This window comes from Chlorocebus sabaeus, chromosome 15 (assembly GCF_047675955.1).
Source record: "Chlorocebus sabaeus isolate Y175 chromosome 15, mChlSab1.0.hap1, whole genome shotgun sequence".
NCBI classification, from domain to species: domain Eukaryota; kingdom Metazoa; phylum Chordata; class Mammalia; order Primates; family Cercopithecidae; genus Chlorocebus; species Chlorocebus sabaeus.
In genome coordinates this window covers 78,224,340-78,247,263 of record NC_132918.1, presented here as the reverse complement: position 1 = coordinate 78,247,263, position 22,924 = coordinate 78,224,340, and the positions used below count along the sequence as shown (strand labels likewise).

Sequence of the window (22,924 nt, the reverse complement as noted above, 5' to 3'; positions counted from 1 at the left end):
CAGGTAGCTGGCCCATGGTATTTAATGATTCTTTCAGGAGGCCATTCATTATCTTTCTAGTTTCCTATGTCCATATTCTTTTTGATATTTGTGTCTATTTTTGTGATTATGCTTCTTCTAGTTTTTATTGTATTTTTATCATAAACTGGATATCTTAAGAGTTCCACTTGCTTTAGAGAAATTAGAAAGAAGGATGGCTTGATTGTTTTTAACACATATGCTCCTGGCCATTTAGCCAGCAGTTGCCGATATGCCCGTGCTCCACAGATCCAATATAGGCCAGAGGGTGCCTTTCAAGCCTTTGGAGCCTCTAGCTGATGCCAAGAGTGGCTTAGAGTAGAGAACCAAGAGAAAGGTTTGGATCTGGTAAGTAGGAGTCATTCTGGGTGTGTCTCCATAGAGTTTTGTTTTTAGTCTCATCATAATGCTGTACCTTAGGCAGGTTGTTTCTCCTACTGCCTCTGTGAAAGCCTTTCCCCATCAGGAGATACAGTACTTTCCAATTATGGAGGCTTTTAACAACCAAACACGGGCTGAGGCTGTTGATTTACTGGCAGGGTTAGGCGAAGTGAAGTTATCTTGTGGCATTAATTCCTTTGCCTCCCATGGCCACTGGTTGCCCATATTAGTTCTTCCATATACATAGCATGAGGAAATTCCTAAGCTGCCAGCTATGTTTTCAGCTAGCTGAGCAAATAAGTTTTTGGTTGATGGAGGAAGCTCGGGCACTGGCTGATTAAAATGCTTATAGAATGACTTATAGACCCAGAATTGTGGGGTTGGATGCATTTGAGTCCTTCTAGTCTTTTTGACAATTAGTAGTGGAACTGCAAGGCCTGCTCCTTTATCAACTCGTAATAGTGCTGTCTGTCCTGTAGACCAAAAGGTAGCTCTGGCTTTAAGATAGTAAAATTTAAAGGATTGCATGTCCTTGTCTTACAATCTGGTTTGGTTGACCTACTACTTAGTAGAGCAGTCCTTCCTGAATATAAATGTTGGAGCTGTGTTAGCGTAGACCACTTTACAGTCTGGGCATCTGATTTGTGGTTCTCCACACAGATGTTTAGGACTGTTGCTGCTAAGCCTCTCTTGCGTCAAACCATTGCAGACTGTTTCTGGTTTTTTATGATTATGAACATACGTGACATGGTAGGCATCAGAGTATAAGGAAATAGGCTCTCTATAGGAGGGAGGGACTTCTTTGGTTTGAGCTATAAGCTTTCTTTCTTTTTCTCCCTCTGATTTAATATGTAACTCAAACCAGAATTCACAGGGTGAGAGCTTAGAGTCATAACATACACATAGCTGATTACTTCCTGGGTCACAGACTGAGTAGGTGGTCTGGTTGTATGTGCAGGTTCTTAACTTGGTTCCTGTACATTCATAGTAGGTATGGTACAGCAGAGTTTTAACTATGGTATTCCTCCTTACCCAGGTAGTGTGTACACAGTGTGGGCATCCTTCTAGAGATTTCTCCCCTTTTAGTATAGGCAGAAATGGTAACAACATTAGTGTATGTAATAGAAACATGCTTACACTACACATGGGCACAGCAAACCTTCTTCCGGGCATAGACATTTGCAGCATTTGCAGTAATCACATAACAACAGAACAATCAGTATTGACAGAATTATAGCTAGGCTTATAAACTATACATCTGGAGAGGGTTCTTTTAGCTTTGGCTGTGCATAGACTAGTCAGCTTCCTGGATGTGACTAGAGCAGAGCTTGCAGGATCCTCAAGCTTCAGTCGTGCATAGACTGACCAGCCTCCGGTGTGGCCAGAGCAGGGCAGTTGTCCTTCTTACTGGTGGTTAGGTTTCACCATAGGACTATTCGGGTGGGGCGATTTGGGTCTTGTTGGCTAATCCACTGGTCATCGTCAGGAGTCACTGCTGCCGCTGGTTTCAGCCAGCTATGGTGAATCCAAGGTGTGACACCTGCAACTTTAACAGCAGTGGGAGTAGACATGATCACAATGTGGGACCTGTCCTATATGGGTCCTAGAGTGGTTGGATTCTGTTTTTCAACCTAAACAAAGTCCCTAAGTTTGAAAGGGTGTATGGGTCTGTTAGACTTACAGGCGTTCTTTTCCACACCTTAGCCATGCACTTTTGCGTGGCCATACTTAAAGCCTGCGTTTGCCTTTTTAAAGTTAGTTTTTCTAGTTTACAGAGATTACCTTTAAGCTGACTTATAATGGGGGGTGGCCGCTGAACAAAATCTTATAGGGCGAATACCCAGTTTGTTAGGTGGGCATGCACCTGACTCGGAGGAGGACCATGGGCAAGACCTTGATCCCACCATGAGTTTTCTTGACAAAATTTCTTCAGCATCTGTTTGAGTGTTCGGTTCATGCACTCCAGTTTACCTGAGATCTGCAGCCTGTAGGCTATATGTAATTTCTACTTTATTTTTAATAGTCGAGCTAAGTCCTGAACTGTTTCAGCCACAAATGTTGGTTCATTGTCTGATTTTAGAGTTAGAGGCAGTCCAAATCTGGGAATAATGTCTCTTAACACCTTGGTCCACCTCTAGTGCCTTCTCTGTCGAAGTGGGGAAGGCCTCAACCTATCCTGAAAAGGTGCAAATGAACACCAACATGTACTGAGAGCCTCCCTCTCAGGGCAATTTGGTGAAGTCCATAAGCAGTTTTTCACAGTGCATGGCTCCTGTTTCCTGAACTCCCGGGAGCCAAGTAGGCCCTTTTGGTGGACTGTTCTGAGTGCAAGTTAAACACGGTTTGTTTACAAATGGCTCAAGTAATAGCAGTGAGTTGTGGCACATAGAAATGATGCCTTTAATAATGTCTTTAGTGCTGTTTTTCCCATGTGAGTTCCTTGGTGGAACTCTTTTACAAATCTGGGGACCACTATTTCAGGTATGGCTAGCCTCCCATTGGAGAATTTTTACCATCCTCCTTCAGTGTAGTTCTTCTTTTCCTGGGCAAGCCAAGCCTTTTCATTTGGAGTGTAGCTTGGGATCTCCAGGAGGGGAATCTCCAGGAGGAGAGGCATAGCTAAGGCTTCTTTAGAAGGTGGAGTTGTCATTGCAGCCTACTTTGCCTCTTCGTCCGCCCTTCTATTTTCTTTAGCCTTTAGTGTTCTTGCTTTTTTTGGTGCCCCTTGCAGTGCATCACTGCCACCTCTTTTGGGGCCCATGCAACATTTAAGAGCTGTAGAATTTCTTCCTTGTTACTTTATTTCTTTACTTCCAGCAGTTAAAAGTCTTTTTTTCTTTATAAGTAACCTCATGGGCCAGGCGCGATGGCTCAAGCCTGTAATCCCAGCACTTTGGGAGGCCGAGACGGGCAGATCACAAGGTCAGGAGATCGAGACCATCCTGGCTAACACGGTGAAACCCCATCTCTACTAAAAAATACAAAAAACCAGCCGGGCGAAGTGGCGGGTGCCTGTAGTCCCAGCTACTCAGGAGGCTGAGGCAGGAGAATGGCGTGAACCCGGGAGGCGGAGCTTGCAGTGAACTGAGATCTGGCCACTGCACTCCAGCCTGGGTGACAGAGCAAGACTCGGTCTCAAAAAAACAAAACAAAAAAAAGTAACCTCATGAACATACAAAGTGGCAGAAGCATATTTGGAATCTGTGTAAATATTTGTTTTTTTGGCCTTTTGCTAGCCAGAGAGTTCTTGTCAGAGCTATTAGCTCTGCTTTCTAAGCAGAAGTTTCTGTAGGCAAAGACTGCACCGCTATACTGAGTGCAAAGTTACCAATGCATACCCAGTTCGACGGACTCCCTTTAGCATGAAACTGCTTCCATCAGTAAAATAGTCAATGTTCGGGTCCCTAAGGGGCCAATCTGTCAAATGGCTTGAGAACACTTTACCACATCCACACAGCAATGAAGGGGGCCTCCTGAGACTGACTCAATGAGGAACTAAGTAGCCGGGTTTAGGCTATTCACAGTTTTTAAAGTCAGTTTATTAGCTTCCTGTGCCAGTAGGGCAGTGTCAACTAGTGCTTTAAAACCAGGAGGCCATCCAGGTGCCATAGAATCTAATTGCCTGGATAAGTATGTCACTGGGCAATGCCATGACTTTATGGCCTGAGTTAGAACCTCTTTGGCCTCCCTTTCATTTGTGGACATACAAGAAGAAAAGCTTAGTTAGTTAGATCTGACAGTCCTAAAGCTGGGGCCTGAGTCAAGGCTTCTTTGATTTCTTTAAAAGCCTTCTCCTGGTTGGCCTCCTACAGGAGGGGCTCCTTCTTTCCTCTTCTTTGTGGCTTTGTGTAATGGCTTAGCCATGAGCAAGAAATTTGGGATCTAAATCCAGCAGAACCTTGCTGACCTTAGGAACTCTCTTATTTGACGCCAGGTGGTTGGAGTAGGAAGTGCACAAACAGCCTGCTTTTGTTCATTACTAAGCCATCTTTTCTCTTGGCTTATATAAAAGCTTAAATGTTGGACATTTTTAGAGCAGATTTGAGCTTTTTTTCTTGACACTTTATACCCTGCCTTCCACAGCAGGTGCAGGGGGTCTTGGGTTTCTCCTGGGTGCAGTAGCCCTTGGCCAGTGTTTTTTTCATACCATGGCCTTGACCATTCTCCTTATTCTTTTGACATTTATTCTTCCAATGTCCTTTCCTTTTGCACCATGCACATTAATCTCTCTCTAGACTCGGCCAGCTTTTAAACTCCTGTCCAGACTAGCCTTTTCCATGACTGCGTTCACGCCCATGTCCATGCCTCCTTGCAAAGCCAGCTTCTCTTCCCGTAAGGGCTGCTGCTAGTAAGTTAGCCTTTCTTTTTTTTTTTCTTTTTTGAGACGCAGTCTTGCTCTGTCGCCCAGGCTGGAGTGCAGTGACGTGATCTCGGCTCACTGCAAGCTCTGCCTCCTGGGTTCAGGCCATTCTCCTGCCTCAGCCTCCCGAGTAGCTGGGACTACAGACGCCCGCCACCACACCTGGCTAATTTTTTGTATTTTTAGTAAAGACAGGGTTTCACTGTGTTAGCCAGGATGGTCTCGATCTTCTGACCTCGTGATCCGCCCGCCTCGGCCTCCCAAAGTGCTGGGATTACAGGCGTGAGCCACCACGCCCGGCCTAAATTAGCCTTTCTTAAGCTTCCAATCAGCCTCCTTCTTTGCCTCCTGGTCTCGGTTAATGTACACCTTGGTAGCCACTTTCACTTTGTTAGTGGGGACACGAGGTTCATCCAAATTGGAAAGCCACTCCTGCCGCGGCTGGGGGTGTTGGATTAGTGGTCATTCCCCAGGAGGTGATAAAGCTCCCCTTTGTCCTTATGGGACGGGCTTCTCTGCCTTGGGCCCTTGCTCCTTACCGTGGTTCCCAAAGTGCTGGTATTGTCCTGCAGCCCCATCCCTGGTTCCATTGCACTACCAGGCAGGGTGCTAGGACACAGGGAGAGCTTGTTTCCATCCAGGTGAAGCTCCCCCATGGCACACCTTGGATGCCAGGTCTTCACCGACCCTGGGACTCTAGTCCCACAGACAAAGGAGACAGTAAATCTGTTGTCTCCAATCATGGGTGAGTTCCCAGAAATATAACAGGATTTTAAGGAATCAGAGAGACTGATGGGGTTCAGAGGATATTTATTAATTATTTAGGTGCACCGGCCCAGTTGGATTAACATCCAAAGGACTGAGCCCCAAACAAAAGGTAACTTAAAAGTTACCTTTTAAGCAGTTTGTGGGTAGGGGAAGATATATAATTCACATGCCAACTTGAACCTCCACCTCCTGGGTTCAAGCAATTCTCCTGCCTCAGCCTCCCAAGTAGCTGGGATTATAGGCGTGCACCACCATGCCTGGATAATTTTTGTATTTTTAGTAGAGATGAGGTTTCGCCACGTTGGCCAGGCTGGTCTCTAACTCCTGATCTCAGGTGATCTGCCTGCCTTGGCCTCCCAAAGTAGATACAATTGTTTTTTGTATATTGATCTTGTATCCCGCAACCTGCTGAACTCATTTATAAAACTCACTAATAGTTTTATAGTGGATTTCTTAGAATTTTCTACATATAAGATCACATCATCTACAAAAAGAGATAATTTTACTTCTTCCTTTCCAATCTAGATCCCTTTTATTTCTTTTTCTTGGTGATTTTTTCCTGATGAGAACTTCCGATACAATAGGAATAGAAATGGAAGAGCAGACATCCTAGTCTTGTTACTGATCCTAGGGAGAAAGCAGTCCATCTTGCACCATTAAGTATTGTATTAGTTCATTCTCATGCTGCTAATAAGGACATACCAGAGACTGGGTAATTTATAAAGGAGAGAAGTCTAATGGACTCACAGTTCCACATGGCTGGGGAGGCCATCATGGCAGAAGGCAAGGAAGAGCAAAGGCACATCTTACATGGCAGCAGGCAACAGAGCATATGCAGGGGAACTGTCCTTTATAAAACCATGAGATCTTGCAAGACTTATTCACTATCATGAGAACAGCATGGGAAAACCCACCACCATGATTCAATTACCTCCCACCAGGTCCCTCCCAAGACACATGGAGATTATGGGAGCTACAATTCAAGATGAGATTTGGGTGGGAACACAGCCAAACCATATCATTCTGCCCCAGCCCCTCCCAAATCTCATGTTCTTCCATTTCAAAGCCAATCATGCCTTTTCAACAGTCCCCTAAAGTCTTAACTCATTCCAGCATTAATGCAAAAGTCCAAGTCCAAAGTCTCATCTGAAGCAAGGCAACTCCCTTCTTACCTATGAGCCTGTAAAATCAAAAGCAAGTTAGTTACTTCCTAGATACAATGGGGGTATAGGCATTGGGTAAATACAGCTGTTCCAAATGGGAGAAATTGGCCAAAACAAAGGGGCTACAGGCTCCATGCAAGTCCAAAACCCAACAGAGCAGTCATTAAACCTTAAAGTTCCAAAGTGATCTCCTTTAACTCCATGTCTCACATCCAGGTCATGGTGATGCCAGAGGTGGGCTCCTACAGTCTTGGGAAGCTCTGCCCCTGTGGTTTGGCAGGGTATAGCCCCCTCCCAGCTGGTTTAACAGACTGGCATTGAGAGTCTGCAGCTTTTTCACATACACAGTGCAAGCTGTTGGTGGATCTACCATTCTAGGGTCTGGAGGACGGTGGCCCTCTTCTCACAGCTCCATTAGGCAATACACCAATGGGGACTTTGTGTGGGGACTTCAACCCCACATTCCCTTCTGCACTGCAGAGATTCTCCATGAGGGCCCCACCACTGCAGCAAACTTCTGCCTGGACATCCCAGAGTTTCCATACATCCTCTGAAATCTAGGCAAGGTTCCCAAACCTCAATTCTTGACTTCTGTGCACCTGCAGTCTCAACACAACATGGAACCTGCCAAGGATTGGGGCTTGCACTCTCTGAAGCCACAGCCTGAGCTATACCTTGGCCACTTTTAGCCATGGTTGGAGTGGCTGGGATGCAGGGCACCAAGTCCCTAAGCTGTCACTGCAGGGGGGCCCTGGACCTGGCCCAGGAAACCATTTTTCCCTCCTAGGCCTCCAGGCCTGTAATGACCAGGGCTGACACAAAGGACTCTGATATACCCTGAAGATATTTTCCACATTATCTTAGTGAATAACATTCAGCTTCCTGTTACTTAGCAAATTTCTGCAGTAGGCTTGGATTTCTTCCCAGAAATTTTTTTTTCTTTTCTATTACATCATCAGTCTGCAAATTTTCCAAATTTTTATTCTCTGCTTCCTCTTGAACACTTTACCACTCAGAAATTTCTTCCACCAGATACCCTAAATCATCTCTCTCAAGTTCAATATTCCATAGATCTCTAGGCCAGGAGCAAAATGCCACCAGTCTCTTTGCTAAAGTATAACAAGAGTCAGCTTTGCTCCAGTCCCCAAGAACTTCCTCATTTCCATCTGAGACCACCTAAATCTGGGCTTTATCGCCCATATCACTATCAGCATTTTGGTCTAAGCCATTCAACAAGTCTCCAGGAAGTTCCAAACTTTCCCACATCTTTCTGTCTTCTTCTGAGCCCTCCAAACTGGTCTAACCTCTGCCTGTTACCCAGTTCCAAAGTCCCTTCCACATTTTCAGGTGTTTTTACAGCAGTGCTCTACTACCTGGTGCCAATTTACTGTATTAGTCTGTTCTCATGCTGCTAATAAGGATATATCTGAGACTGGGTAATTTATACAGGAAAGAGGTTTCACAGACTCAGAGTTCCACATGGCTGGAGAGGCCTCACAATCATGGTGGAAGGTGAAAAAGGAGCAAAGGCACATCTTACATGACAGCAGGCAAGACAGTGTGTATGGGGAACTGCCCTTTATAAGACCATCAGATCTCATAAGACTTATTCACTATCACAAGAACTGCCTGGGAAAAACCTAACCTCATGATTCAAATTACCTCCCACTGGGTCCCTCCCATGACATGTGGGGATTGTGGGAGCTACAATTCAAGATGAGATTTGGGTGGGGACACAGCAAAATCATATCAAGTATGATGTTACCAACACTCTTGAATGAGTCATTTTATGGACCAAAGTTTTCATTTCTCTTGGATCAATACCTAGGTATAGAATTATTGGATCATAAAATAGGTATATATTCAACTTTACACAGAGTTGTCTAACAGTTTTTCAAAGTGGCATTTGTACCCAGACATCAGTCAGGCTTCTGTTGTTGTATATTGTCTATCACATTTCAATTAGTTTTAGAAAACAGGAAGATCCCCAAACTGTGAACTTTTTACTGCACCTTAATTGGAAGTCTTTCTAGTAATAGAATGAACAGATCTGTAACCCTCAAGAAGTTCTTAAGGACTCAGATTAGAAACAATTCTTGTATTTACAACTCAAATTCATTCCCTCATATATTTATCCTCTGTCCACTGCACGAACTCCCTCAAATTCTTCCCTGGTCATTCCATGAAGAGGAGCCCAACTAGATCACACAATGCTCCATGTGAACCATCGTTCACTTTATTTGCGTCTGACATTTTTCTAGTGACATCAAAACAATTAGGAGGAATCTCCCTAACCAAGGTAACCATGGTGGTTGTACAGTCTAGTCTCGACGCAGATCTTTTTCCTGCCTGCTGCCCTCCCAATGATCATCTGTTTATATCAAGTATGATCAAAAGAATTCAAACATTCTGCAGGCTTCAGCATGCTATCTGGTACCTATCTCATACCACAAACTCAGCTATCCATCCTCAGGACTGATGTCAGCATCTTCTTCAAAGCACTGCATATCTCTGTGGGCAGGTGTTATATCAGGATGACATCCACATGCTCAAGTCACCTGGGAGCCCTATATTCTAGAATATCTCTGTGTGGTTTATTTTAGTCAGTTCTCCATCATCATAAAGTTCTCCTTTTTTTTCCTAAAATGGAAATATTGCTACTGCTTTGGCAGATTATGAAAGTAATGTATGTTTGCTTAAAGAAATAAAGAAGCCTAGAACATACAAAGCATAATTTTTTCCTCTATAAAATGGCTGTTTGGGGTTTATACTTCCAGGTTTTCAAAATGCACTTAAGATATTATGGACATTTGTGAATTGTATAGGTATATAGCTGAAAGTTATTCTTTTTAATGGCACCATATTTCATTGTATGAGTATATGTTAATTTACTTATTATTAAGCATTTCAACCATATAGAAAAGTACCAAGAATAATGTAACAAATATCCATGTGCCACTTGCTAATTTGAAAAAAGTTCAATTGCATTTAACTGCAATCAAATGACCCTGTTTGTCATTTGTCTTTTGAGTTTTTCTTTGGGGATGTTTTTGTCATGCATATTTTTAATTCACAGAGTTGAATTTATTAATCTTTTCCTTTATAGCTTCTGAATTTCCCTTATGGCTTCTGAATTTTGAGTTATTTTTAGAAAGGCTTTGCCTGCTGCACAAATTGTGAAGAAATTGTCCCATGTTTTCTTTTAAAACTTTTGTTTTTCCAATTTTTACATTTAAATATTTTTTCTGTTTGGAATTAAGCCATGTATAGTGTGACATATGAATCAAGCTTAATTTTTTTTCCAGATGCCAATACATTTGGCCCACTTCTGAATAAATAGTTTATTGTAGTCCTCCTTTGATTTAAGTTGCCATCTTTAATATGCACTAAATTCTCACGTGTATTTCGATCTCGTACTAAACTAGATTTCCCATTCTGTTTCACTTGACTTTCTGCAACATTGCTGTATATTTTAATTAGCTAATTAATTTAACATATATATAAATTTATAATATGCATATCCTCATTGCTCTTCTTTTTCAGAGTGGTCCGGGCTATTTTTTGTTGTTGTTCATTCTTATGTAAACTTTTAAATTGGTGTATGTAATTTTAAAAAGGCTATTAATATTTCTTGAAGAATAACACTGTATTTAATAATTTAACTGAAAATAATTTGCGTTTTTTATACCATTGAGCCTGCTTGTATAAGGCCTGTTCTGGCCTAGTGCTATAATAGTGTTTTAGTGTAAGTTGTTCCCATATATTTTCTATCTATTTCATACTATGTATAGATAATATATATTTTAATTATTATTTATTTCTATTCTCTTTCATAACGTGGGTCTGTTATCCCACATCTTCTGATTGTTATTTGTAAATATAAAAGTAATTGAGTTTGATGTATTAACATCTTCCCTCATTAACTTACATAATTATCTTATTGTTAATAATAGTTTTTCAAGTAATTCTCTTGGGTGTTCCAGTTATTCAACAGTATCATTGGAGCGAGAGATATTTTCCCTTCCCCTTTCCAATTTTTTAAATAAACTTTGTATTTTAGAACAGTTTTAGATTTCCAGAAAACTGGTGAAGATGGCACAGAAAGTTCCCATTTACTGCACATCACATTTCCCCTATTGTTAACACCATACATTAGAATGCTACATTTGTTACACTTGCTGAACCAATATTGATACATTATTATTAACTAATGTTCATTCTTTATTCATGCTTCTTTAATGTTTAGCTAATATCCTCTTTCTGATCCAGAACTAATGACGTGTAGTTGTCTCCTTAGGCTCCTCTTGGCCGTGACAGCTTCTCAGACTCGCTTTTTTTTTTTTTTTTTTTTTTTTTTTTTTGAGATGTAGTCTCAGCGCACTGCAACCTCCGCCTCCCGGGTTTAAGTGATTCTCCTACCTCGGCTCCTGAGTAGCTGGGACTAGCTGCATGCATCACCACGCCCAGCTAATTTTTGTATTTTTAGTAGACAGGGTTTCACCATGTTGGCCAAGCTGGTCTCAAACCCCTGACCTCCAGTGATCCGCCTGCCTAGGCCTCCCAAAGTACTGGGATTAGAGGCATGAGCCACTGACAATTTACTGGGATTAGAGGCATGAGCCACTGACAATTTCTATACCTCTACCTTATTCCCCTTATCTTGTGGAGCTGGTACTTCCAGGGCAGTGTTATATAGAAGTGGTGATCACAGGCATTCCTTCCTATTTTTAGCTAGCTGGAATGCCTCTGGAGTGGCCTATGACGCCTTCTCAGCTGAGATAGACATATTTTATCAAGATAATGAAATCTTTTCTGTATTTTCCTATATTTCTCTAGTATTCCTCTCCAGATTACAGTCAATGGTGTCATTTTTCTTAGTATTTGTCTTTGCATGGTTTAATGTGCTTATGTTTGTGTTTCTGCCTAGGAGGAAATGAATGGCAGCAGTTTTCCAGGCTAGCTGGCCTCACAACCCGATGGCTCTCTTCTGTTCTGCTGCCACAGAGACGGACTGTCTGCCTCCTGCAAATTTGAAATTTGGCCAACCTGCCTCCTCTGCTTCTCTGAACCAAACTGGGGCCAGGAGGACTTCTGACCCAAGTGCTGATCACCTCTCTTCCTACAGCGCACCGTGCACGCTCTGCTCAGGAAATGCCTTTGGTGTGTTGCTGACGTCTGTGCCTGCTGCATCTTTCACCGCCCTGCACTTCACCCTTTCCCACACAGGTTTCGCCTGATCTCAGCTGCTTTGGGCAGACCATCCAGGTATTTTGGAGTCTGAAAAGGATCTCTGTCTCCAAGTCTGGTGCAAATGCAGTTTGGGGGTTTTAAAATTCATTCTTCTTACTGCTGGTTCACAGTTTCTCAGAAAAGGTGAAAATGCAGACTTTTGCAGTTACATTCAATATGAAAAGTCTTAACAAAGTAATTTTTGACCTAAAGCCCATCAGTATTTCTGGAACAATTCAGTCAATCTTTGAACTTGGTCACATAAAGTCTTATTAGAAATACAATGGGGATTTTGGAGATAGGACTAGCGAACTTTGTGTAGTTAAACAGAAACTTGAATTGCCAGTGTAGAGTACTTGATTAAGAGATAAGGAAATCCACTCATTCAGTAAAAAATAATTGAGCTTTGTGCTAGCCATTTTACTAGTCAGTTAGGTGGTGGGTATTTTTGGTGGAGTGAGTCTAATTCATGATTAAAATATTGTTTCTCCTGAACCTCAATTTCTTGGAGTAATAAAATCAACCTTATCTACTTTAAGAAGAGGGTAAAATGAGTGTCAATATATAAAAGCACTTGGATTTCTGATTTTCTGAAAGGGGAATTTACAGCTATTGTAAGCTTTCAAGGGGTAAAGTATTATGACCACAAAAAATAGGTGGAGTTTAGGTCTAGTTCATTTGAGTCAAGAAAGGCTGGAGATGGAGTGGACAGTCTCTGACCGGATATAGGGTACAGGATACAGCATGACAGATGGTTGTGGCATGACCGAGGGTAGAGATGGGCTGTAACGAGAACAGGAATAAGATGTGTAGGAAAGGCCGGGCGCGGTGGCTCACGCCTGTAATCCCAGCACTTTGGGAGGCCGAGACGGGCGGATCACGAAGTCAGGAGATCGAGACCATCCTGGCTAATGCGGTGAAACCCCGTCTCTATTAAAAAAATACAAAAAACTAGCCGGGCGAGGTGGCGGACGCCTGTAGTCCCAACTACTCGGGAGGCTGAGGCAGGAGAATGGCGTGAACCCGGGAGGCGGGGCTTGCAGTGAGCTGAGATCCGGCCACTGCACTCCAGCCTGGGCGACAGAGCGAGACTCCGTCTCAAAAAAAAAAAAAAAAAAAAAAAAGGTGTGTAGGAAAAAGATGCCTGAAGGCTTGAGACAGGCAAATTTTGGGGCCAAAGGAAAACAGGAGCCAACAGTTAAGTGAGGTTGATGGTTAGAAGACAATGAATGAAACACATCCCTGATGCAAAGATTATGTCTCCTCATTTTCCCACTCCTAGGTCAGTTTCCATTTATGTTAGGTGCTCACTTGTCCCCAGTGTGATCAGAAAGTCCTTGTTTTAGGCTGGGATTCTGGAAGCATGCTCTGAGGCTCTGAGATTAGCATGCAGGAGATTTAGTAGGGAGTCCTCTTGGAAACCACACCTGTAAGGGCGTAAACAAAGCAGACTGGGGCTGGACGTGGTGGCCCACACCTGTAATCCCAGCACTTTGGGAGGCCATGGCGGGCGGGCCACCTGAGGTCAGAAGTTTGAGACCAGCCTGGCCAACATGGTGAAACTCCATCTCTACTAAAAAATACCAAAAAAATTAGCCAGGCTTAGGGGCGGGCACCTGTAATCCCAGCTACTCAAGAGGCTGATACAGGAGAATCACTTGAACCCAGGAGGCAGCGGTTGCAGTGAGCCAAGATCACACCACTGCACTCCAGCCTGGGCAACAAGAGCAAAACTCCATCTCAAAAAAAAAAAAAAAGGAAGAAAGGAAGAAAGCAGTTTGGAAAGTGGAAAAAGTGGAACTGCAACACAGTTGCAACAGAGGCCTCAGCTAATCTTATTGGAGCTCTGGAGTAGCAATGGCCCTTGAGAGTTATCCCAAATCTAGGCAAGGGGCAAGTGCTTGCATCTCCTCATTATCCAGTCACTGAATATGAGCTGCCCCCAGGGAGGATGAGTCCTGAAGGGAGACGAGCTGAGAGCTATCAGGGCCAACATTCCCGATGACTAGTAGAGTGAGTGCTTCAGTCCTGAACTGGTGGGTGTGTGGACAGCACCCCTTAACACCCTGACAGTCTCAAGCGCAGAGCAGGACGGCAGCTGACTCAGTTCATGACTCAAGGCTGCTGCCTCTTGGCTCTGTACTTTCCTTTGGTCTCACCTTTCCCTACTTTGCTCCACTGCCCCACTCCCATGCACTTTAACTACAAGAAAACCCTACAACTACCCCCTGACCACACAGTGCCCTCTTAACACCACTCTGCCTTCTCAGATGCTATTTCATCAGCTTGGGGAGACCTTTCTTCCTACCCTTCATCAAAATCATGCCTCTCCTACAAGGTCTACTTCAAAAGTTAATCATATTATGAGATTTGAAATGTAATCAACTTCTCCTTTCTCTAGAGTCCCAAAGTATCTTTCTTGTGGCTCGATGATCACACTTGTCTTGCTTGCAGTATAGTTAATCCTGCGTTTGTGTTTCCTTTATCAGATTGTTAATTCCATGAGTGGCAGAACTTACTTCTTTATTCCTTTATTAGTTCCATAAACTAGCATTCTGCTTGGCACAAAATAGGCAACTATTTCAACAGAAATCGTTCCAAATTGTTATAAGAGTTTCTTGCAAATAATCTCCCTAAAGGTCTAAAGACCCTTTGGCTTCACCCTGTATTATTCCTTCTCATGAGAAGCAGATGAAATTAATTTACTTATTCAATAGAATTTGAGAGCCTACTATGGGACACAGATATTGGCTGGACTAGTTCCTGTCACTCTTATTGTTACTGTTGTTGAGGTAAAAGTCACATAATATAAAATGAACCATTTTTAAATGCACAATTCAGTAGCATTTAGTATATTCACAACATTGTACAACCCACCCTTCTATCTAGATCCAAAACATTTACATCACCCCAAAAGCAAACCCACTTCTATTGTTCCTGAGCAAATTACACCTAGGCTAGGTGTGTTGCAACAAGAAAGACATGAATCTAATGTCTGAAAATTTATAGTTAAACCCATCTTTGTTTAGAAATCATGCTGGCTGGTCGGGTGCGGTGTCTCACACCTATAATCCCAGTACTTTGGGAGGCCGAGGCAGGCGGATCACCTGAGGTCAGTAGTTCCAGACCAGCCTGGCCAACACGGTGAAAGCCTGTCTCTACTGAAAATACAAAAATGAGCCAGGCGTGGTGGTACATGCCTGTAATCCCAACAACTCGGGAGGCTAAGGCAGGAGAATCACTTGAACCTGAAAGGCAGAGGTTGCAGTGAGCCAAGATCGTACCCCGACATTCCAGCCTGAGCAACAGAGCGAGACTCCATCTCAAAAAAAAAACAAACAAACAAAAAAAAAAACCCACACTAGAAATCATGCTGGCCTTCTTTCTATGATTCTTTTGCTTAATGGGAAGAAAAACTTTATTTTGGGTGTTCTAAGAGGGTTATGTTTGGATGTCACCAGAGGTTCTACATTCCTGTCCTGAGGGAAATATTCTCTCCAACTTTGGAATAAGAGGAGCTCTGACTGACTTTGAGAAAATGAAAGACCCATTCTCAGGCAGAGATATGGAAGCCACTTGGATCGCACCTCACAGACTTGGTACAGCCTGTGATGGAAATGAAGGGGCAGTAAAGCCCCTTTGACCAGCTTTTGTATTTTGGTGCCCTAAAGTTTATGTCTTGCTATGATTAAATGAATAAAATTAACAGCTCTACTAGGAAAAGAGAGGCAGCCTCTGATTGCGCATATCCAAAACTTTCCTTTGTCTATGACCTAGGAACATAGGTGCTTTGCATTCATCATCTTTTTTTTTTTTTTTTAATCCCTCTGAAGTATGTTTTACAGAAGAGAAAACTGAGGCTAACAGAGAAAAGTAACATGCTCAGACTAACACAGGAATGCAGAGCTAGGATTTGGCAGATCACAGCCCACCTCACAGAGGCTGTCTAAGGAAACACTGCCTAGGAACTGGCCCATCCCTAACATCTTTTTTTTTTTTTTTTGAGACAGAGTCTCACTCACTCTGCACCCAGGCTGAAGTGCAGTGGCGTGATCTCTGCTCACTGCAACCTCTGCCTCCCAGGTTCAAGTGATTGTCATGCCTCAGCCTCCAAAGTATCTGGGATTGCAAGCACACTGGCTACTTTTTGTGCTTTTAGTAGAGATGGGGTTTCACTATGTTGGCCAGGCAGGTCTCAAACTCCTGACTTTAAGTTATCGGCCCACCTCGGCCTCCCAAAGTGCTGGGATTGCAGGCATGAGCCGCCACGCGCACCCCCTAACTTATTCGCTCTCGTCTCCAAGTCCCCTACAGCAAGACAGCAACACACAGCCTGAAGTGGAGATGGCAACAGTGAACGCTTTGATTCCTCCCCTTGGGTGAGTTCACATCTACAGCATGTGGTGAAGCAATGGCTCATCAGCAGCTCTGATTCTCATCCACGTCAGGAGATTTAACACAAACACGATCAGGAAAAAAATGCTCCTTGGGGCTTTAAACGAGTTTATTTTATTTTATTTTCTATGAAGACAGCATCAACTTTCCCTCTTTAAAATCACATTACTGAAAATAAATTTTCTGGAAATGCATTCTTTATAAATGTAAAGCGTGCAAGAATGTATAAACATAACAGAAGCATTTGTAACTGGTTAACTCAATTAATAGCTTGCAAGATAAGTTTTTGTTTTGGGAGGAATTGGAGGTCTCCCAGATTTTGTTGGAGTATTTGCTTAAGGCTGTAAGGACAGAGATAGCAATTTATCTTAAGAGTATGAAAGGATTAATTAAATGATTTAAATGACTTGTAAGAAATGACTAACCGGCCGGGCGCGGTGGCTCACGCCTGTAATCCCAGCACTTTGGGAGGCCGAGGCGGGCGGATCACGAGGTCAGGAGATCGAGACCATCCTGGCTAACATGGTGAAACCCCGTCTCTACTAAAAATACAAAAAACTAGCCGGGCGAGGTGGCGGGCGCCTGTAGTCCCAGCTACTCGCGAGGCTGAGGCAGGAGAATGGCACAAATCCGGGAGGTGGAGCTTGCAGTGAGCTGAGATCTGGCCACTGCACTCCAGCCTGGGCGACAGAGCAAGACTCCGTCTCAAAAAATTAAAAATTAAAAATTAAAAAAAAAAAAAAAGAAATGACTAACCAGTCCGGGCGCGGTCACGCCTGTAATCCCAGCACTTTGGGAGGCCGAGGCGGGCGGATCACCAGGTCAGGAGACCGAGACCATCCTGGCTAACACAGTGAAACCCCGTCTCTACTAAAAAATACAAAAAACTAGCCGGGCGTGGTGGCGGGTGCCTGTAGTCCCAGCTACTCGGGAGGCTGAGGCAGGAGAATGGAGTGAACCCGGGAGGCAGAGCTTGCAGTGAGCTGAGATCGCACCACTGCACTCCAGCCTGGGCGACAAAGCAAGACTCCATCTCAAAAAAAAAAAAAAAAAAAAAAAAAAGAAATGACTAACCAAACTTTTGAGTCACCCAAAAGTTAAAAACTAGGGCCAATGGCTGGGCCCAGTGGCTCACACCTGTAATCCCAGCACTTTGGGAGGCCGAGGTAGGTGGATCGTCTGAGCTCAGGAGTTCAAGATCAGCCTGGCCAACATGGTGAAACTCTCTCTCTACTAAAAATACAAAAAAAATTAGCTGGGAGTGGTGGTGGGCGCCTGTAATCCCAGCTACTTGGGAGGCTGAAGCAGGAGAACTGGTTGAAGCCAGGAGGCGGAGGTTGCGGTGAGCTGAGATCATGCCATTGCACTCCAGCCTGGGCAGTAAGAGCAAAACTCTGTCTCAAAAACAAAAATAAAAAACTAGGGCCAATATTTTAAGAGAGGATGATACTTTTCAAATTTCATAATTTTTTAACAACCATATTTGTACAATGTCAATAATAACTTTTAGTTGATTATTTTTATTTCAATTGATAGCAGGCGCTTCAAAATGATTAAGGAGGTATTGTCACGCTTTATTAATCCTTAATTTTAATTACGAAGGCATTGTTTATAAACAAGTAAAAGAACTTGGCTGGGCGAGGTGGCTCATGCCTGTAAGCCCAGCACTTTGGGAGGCTAAGGCAGGCAGATCACCTGAGGTCAGGAGTTCAAGACCAGCCTGGCCAATATGGTGAAACCCTGTCTCTACTAAAAATACAAAAAATTAGCCTGGCGTGGTGGTTGTGTGGTGCTTGCCTGTAATCCCAGTTGCTTGAGAAGCTGAGGCAAGAGAATCGCTTGAACCCGGGAGGCAGAGGTTGCAGTGAACCTAGTACCACTGCATTCCAGCTTGGGTGACAGAGTGAGACTCCATCTCAAAAATAAAATAAAATAAGATAAAATATAAACAAGTAAATGACCTCAAATAAATGTATTCCTGGCCTATGTATTATTTAATTTTTTTTTTTTTTTTTAGACGGTGTTTCACTCTTGTTGCCCAGGCTGGAGTGCAATGGCGTGATCTTGGCTCACCGCAACCTCCACCTCCCGGGTTCAAGCGATTCTCCTGCCTCAGCCTCCCGAGTAGCTGGGATTACAGGCATGTGCCACCATGCCTGGCTAATTTTGTATCTTTTAGTAGAGACAGGATTTTCTCCACGTTGGCCAGGCTGGTCTCAAACTCCTGACCTCAGGTGATCCACCCGCCTCGGCCTCCCAAAGTGCTGGGATTACAGGCCACTGTGCCCAGCCTATTTAAAACTTTTTAATATTCTTCTGTTATATTTAGAACAAAACATGTCCACAAACAAGTGAGAAACTGTGTTTGAATTTTCAAAAATATGTTTGGATTTTAAATGCCCTGTAGTTCATGTTTGGAAATCAGACCATTCTAATGTCTTCATATCCTCACCCTATATCAGTATAAAAAGTCTGGCTTCAATTAACAGATAATCCTTTACAATAAAGAATTGAGATCTGGTTTCATCACTTCGCTAATTGTTTCTTCATACATCTGGCTCAATGGAATATACTATGCCTGAGATATATTATTAGAAAAACAGTTTTCTATATTGTTCCACAAAAGCAAGAAATTAATTAGAGGGCCCATTGGCCACAGCAAAAGGTGGGGATTTACTCCATCAGCCAATGCTCTGCAATTCCCTCTGGAGAAACCCATCAGTTCAGGCTGGAAGGGAAAGTCTTTGCCTTGCAATATTACCTACAACTTCATTCAAACACTGCTCAGAGTTCTCATCAGACTGACTCACGCCTGCAGGCAAGCCTGGTGTGAGGAAGGATGCCTCAGCCCAGGTGAACCCTTGCCAGGCTGGACTTGTCTAGTGGGAGAGAAAAAGTTGCCTGCAGGGTGAGAAGCCATCTTTCCACTATGGGTGTAGGCCTTCCTCCTGACACTGGCTCAGGAATCTCTTACTAAAATACAATTTTAAGTAAGTTCTGAATGTGGAAAGTTCATTGATTCTGCATTTCAGCTTTTCATTTTTCTACAGAGCATCATGGAGATCATGATCCATGGTGGACTGCGTATAAGATGAGCTGGGGGTGTCAGCAGAATATATTTGGAGGAATCCACAGTATTGGCAGAGCACAAAAAGGCCCCTGCAGGTTTTGAAGAGCTGTAGGATGTACTTGCGAAATTTCTCCCCCAGAAAAAAGTAGATGATGGGATTAAGGCAGCAGTGAACAAAAGCCAGAGTTTCTGTGGCCTGGATGGCATAGTCCAAGTATCTTTCAAAAGTGCAGTCCTGAAGGACTTCTAGATCCACCAGGGTCTCTAGGAAGAGCACTATGTTGTAAGGTGTCCAGAACCCAAGGAAGAGGACCACCACGGCAAAGATCATCTTCACCGCCTTGTTCTTCTTCTCGTTTTTACAATGCTGCAAGGTTCTGATGATCATGGAGTAGCAAAACAGCATGATCCCAAAGGGGATCACCAATCCGAGAATGTTGATTTCCAGGGAGCTGATAACCTTCCAGGTCGTGGAGTTGAGCGAGTACTTGGTTTTGCAGTAAGTATGGTTGCGCTCAGTATAACAAGTGCTGAACAGAAAGCCAGGAAGGGAGGCGAACACAGCCACTGACCATGTAGCTAAACTGGTGATGACCCCATAAGTCAAGGTCCTTGCCCTCAAGGAAAACACCGCATGCACAATTGCCAGGTATCTATCAATGCTCATAAGCATGACGAAGAATATGCCGCTATAAAAGCCCACCAAGTAAATCCAGGAAATCATCTTGCACAGACCTAGCCCAAAAACCCACTGGTCTGCTGCATAGTAGCCCCAAAACGGGAGGGAAAACACGAAGAGCAGATCCGAGATGGCAAGGTTGAGCAGGTACACATCAGTCATGGACCTAAGCCGCTTGTATTTGAACAGGACCAGAACCACCACAGAATTTCCAAGCAGACCAAATACAAAAACCAAGGAGTACAGCGGGGGCAGGAAGAGCTCCCCAAATGCCTTGATGCCTTCTTTGGTGCAAGGCTTGGGGATACTTTCATACAGATAGTAATTGCTGTATATGCTTTCATCAAGGGTGGTGTCTGCTATATCCGTGGGGTTCATTTTTTAACTCTACAGGTTCCTCAAGGCAGGTCTGGGCCCAACCAGAAGAAGCTAATGAGGGGAAGAGCAAAGGAGATTTTTGTGAGAACAAAAATAAACCAAAGTGTTGCTAAATGCAGAGCATAACTGCGTACTGTTTTGCTCCAGGTCTGTATATGCCTTTCCCAAGATGAAGGGCTCGATTACTCACAGGGCCCTGCAGCCAGATGAAATAATTTTGGGCTTTGGAGGCAGACAGGTTTGTTTCAGATTCCAGTTTGGGCACTCACTAATTTTCTTACCTCTCTGCTAGGAGCTTCAGTTCTCTCATTTGTAAGTGAGGATCGTAAAACCTCCTTTTCAAGCAGGTGTTCTTCAAGGATGTATTTTAAAAAGATATTTCATAGTCTGGGGTTACTGAAATCACTTTCAGGGATGACAAAATCAGTTGAACAATTCTCAATTGGGTGTATTTTATATGCATGATCATGATCATGATCATCGTCAAACTGCATATAAAAATCATTTTTATGCACAGAATCCTATTAGAATGGGAATTTGCCTGATGGATCTAGAAAACACACATTGCAGGCAGAAGTAAAACCTCTATCTCCCCAACCACCTTCACTCCTATCTAAACTGGTAGATAAAGAGGTTGAAATCTTCTTAAAATTTATCATATGCTGATATGCCTATCAGAGGGACTCAGGGCTGAAGGACTTTCCGACTCAAGGCCACTCCCTTGCTCCTTCTTGAGGCTTTTGTGGGACCCTCACATTCCTTGTTAAAATCCTTTTCACATTCGTCAGTAAATTCACATTCGATCTCTCCCCACACCCTCACCACCACACACCCAATGCCCAAACTGTGTTTCTCAAGAAAGAGCTTCTGAAACCAGGTGTGCGGTGACCCATGCCTATAATCCCAGCACTTTGGGAGGCCGAGGAGGGAGGATCGCTTGAGCCAAGGAGCTCCACACCAGCATGAGCAACATAGGGAGACCCTGTCTCTACAAAAAATTGTTTTAAAAGTTAGCTGGGTGTGATGGTATGTGTTGATAGTACCAGCTACTCAGGAGGCTGAGGTGGGAGGATCCCTTGAGCCCAGGAGTTCAAGGCTGCAGTGGGCTATGATGGCACCACTGTACTTCAACCTGGGCAGCAGAGTGAAACCCTGTCTCAAAAAAAACAAAAAACAAAAAAAAAAAAGGAAAGAAAAGAAAAGAGAAGAAAAAGAAAAAGAAAAAAAGAAAGAAAAAGATTTTGGTTTACTCATGCAAATAGACACTGAACACCTGTTGCATCTCAGAGTCTCCAAAAAAGTTTGTTGAATGACTAACAATTCTAGTCTTTCTCCACCATTTTACCAGTGAAAATGAAAGGCATAAACAAGGCTGAGGAGTTAGGAAATTATCAGGAGAACAAAAAACCAGGAGACAGAGCTGGTAAGGGTCTGGAATTATTCTGTAGGTCTTGTGTGTGTGGTATTTCTTGCCTGGGAGTCTTGCTAGAAGCAAGAAGCAGACAAGTGTATATTTTTAATGAAAATGATCTATTTATTTTGGGCATGTGGACTCAGGCCAGATGTGTGCAGGAGGAGAGTCCCGCATAAATGGATGCCCATCAGATGAGGGCTCGGAGGGTGTGGGGACAGGTAGAAGGTGTGTGGGCTGCAAGGTAGGTGCCAAGTATAAACCCTAGACTCGTGAGGGGCCTGAGTGTCTGAGCCAGGTCCAGAAAGCAGTGTGCGACCCAAGACCCTGAGAATGTCCCCATCCCCACTTACCTTGCTTTTCTGAAAGCGGCTCTGAGGAAGGTCTGTGAGGGTCTGTGAGGCAATGCCAGGCTTGCTCAGGAAGCACGATGCTAAGAAGGACCGGTGCCTTTCAAGGGTACGTGGCTTCCTGTGAGCACGAGTTCTCTCCCTCACCCAATTGTACTGAGTTCAAGTGGGGTTTTTTGATAGAAGTGGGAAGCAGAAAATGATTCTTAGTCATTTCCCAAGACTGAAGGCCAAGAAGATGTGCTAAGAAAAGATCAAGGAAAAAAATGAAGTCAGTTTCTTTTTAAAAAAGAAAATCTTTAGTTTTTAAAAATGTATTTGTTGGCTTTTAAAAAAGAGATGTTTTTAAAGAAATAGGGTCACCCAGACCAGTGTTCAGTGGTGCAATCACAGCTCACTGTAACCTCGAACTCCTAGGCTCAAGTGATCCTCCTGCCTCAGTCTCCCAAGTAGCTGAGACTAGAGGTGCAAGCCACCGTGGCTGACTAATTTTATTTTTTGTGGAGATAGGGGTCTTGCTACATTGCCCAGGCTGATCTTGAACTCCTGGCCTCAAGTAATCCTCCCACCTCAGCTTCCTAAAGCACTGGGATTACAGGCATCAGCCACTGCTTTTTGGCTTTTTAGTTTAAAAAAAAAAAATTCCATTTAACTGGCCATATGCTGTAGCAACGATCTCTACATTTTGGATCAGCAAACTGTTTGTTAGTTTCTCATCATGG

At 43.5% G+C, this 22,924-nt stretch overlaps 1 protein-coding gene across 1 annotated transcript; it reads right to left on the bottom strand.

The window, feature by feature from the left end:
- Positions 1–15,792: 15,792 nt before the first annotated feature.
- On the bottom strand, positions 15,793–22,318 carry CCR4 (C-C motif chemokine receptor 4). Its single transcript, XM_008009384.3, has 2 exons — positions 22,206–22,318; positions 15,793–20,492 (listed from the first exon to the last, which is right to left on the bottom strand). Exon 2 carries the CDS (start codon positions 20,439–20,441, stop codon positions 19,359–19,361), a length of 1,083 nt encoding a protein of 360 aa, XP_008007575.1. The 5' UTR covers positions 20,442–20,492; positions 22,206–22,318; the 3' UTR covers positions 15,793–19,358.
- Between the last annotated feature and the right edge of the window lie 606 nt (positions 22,319–22,924).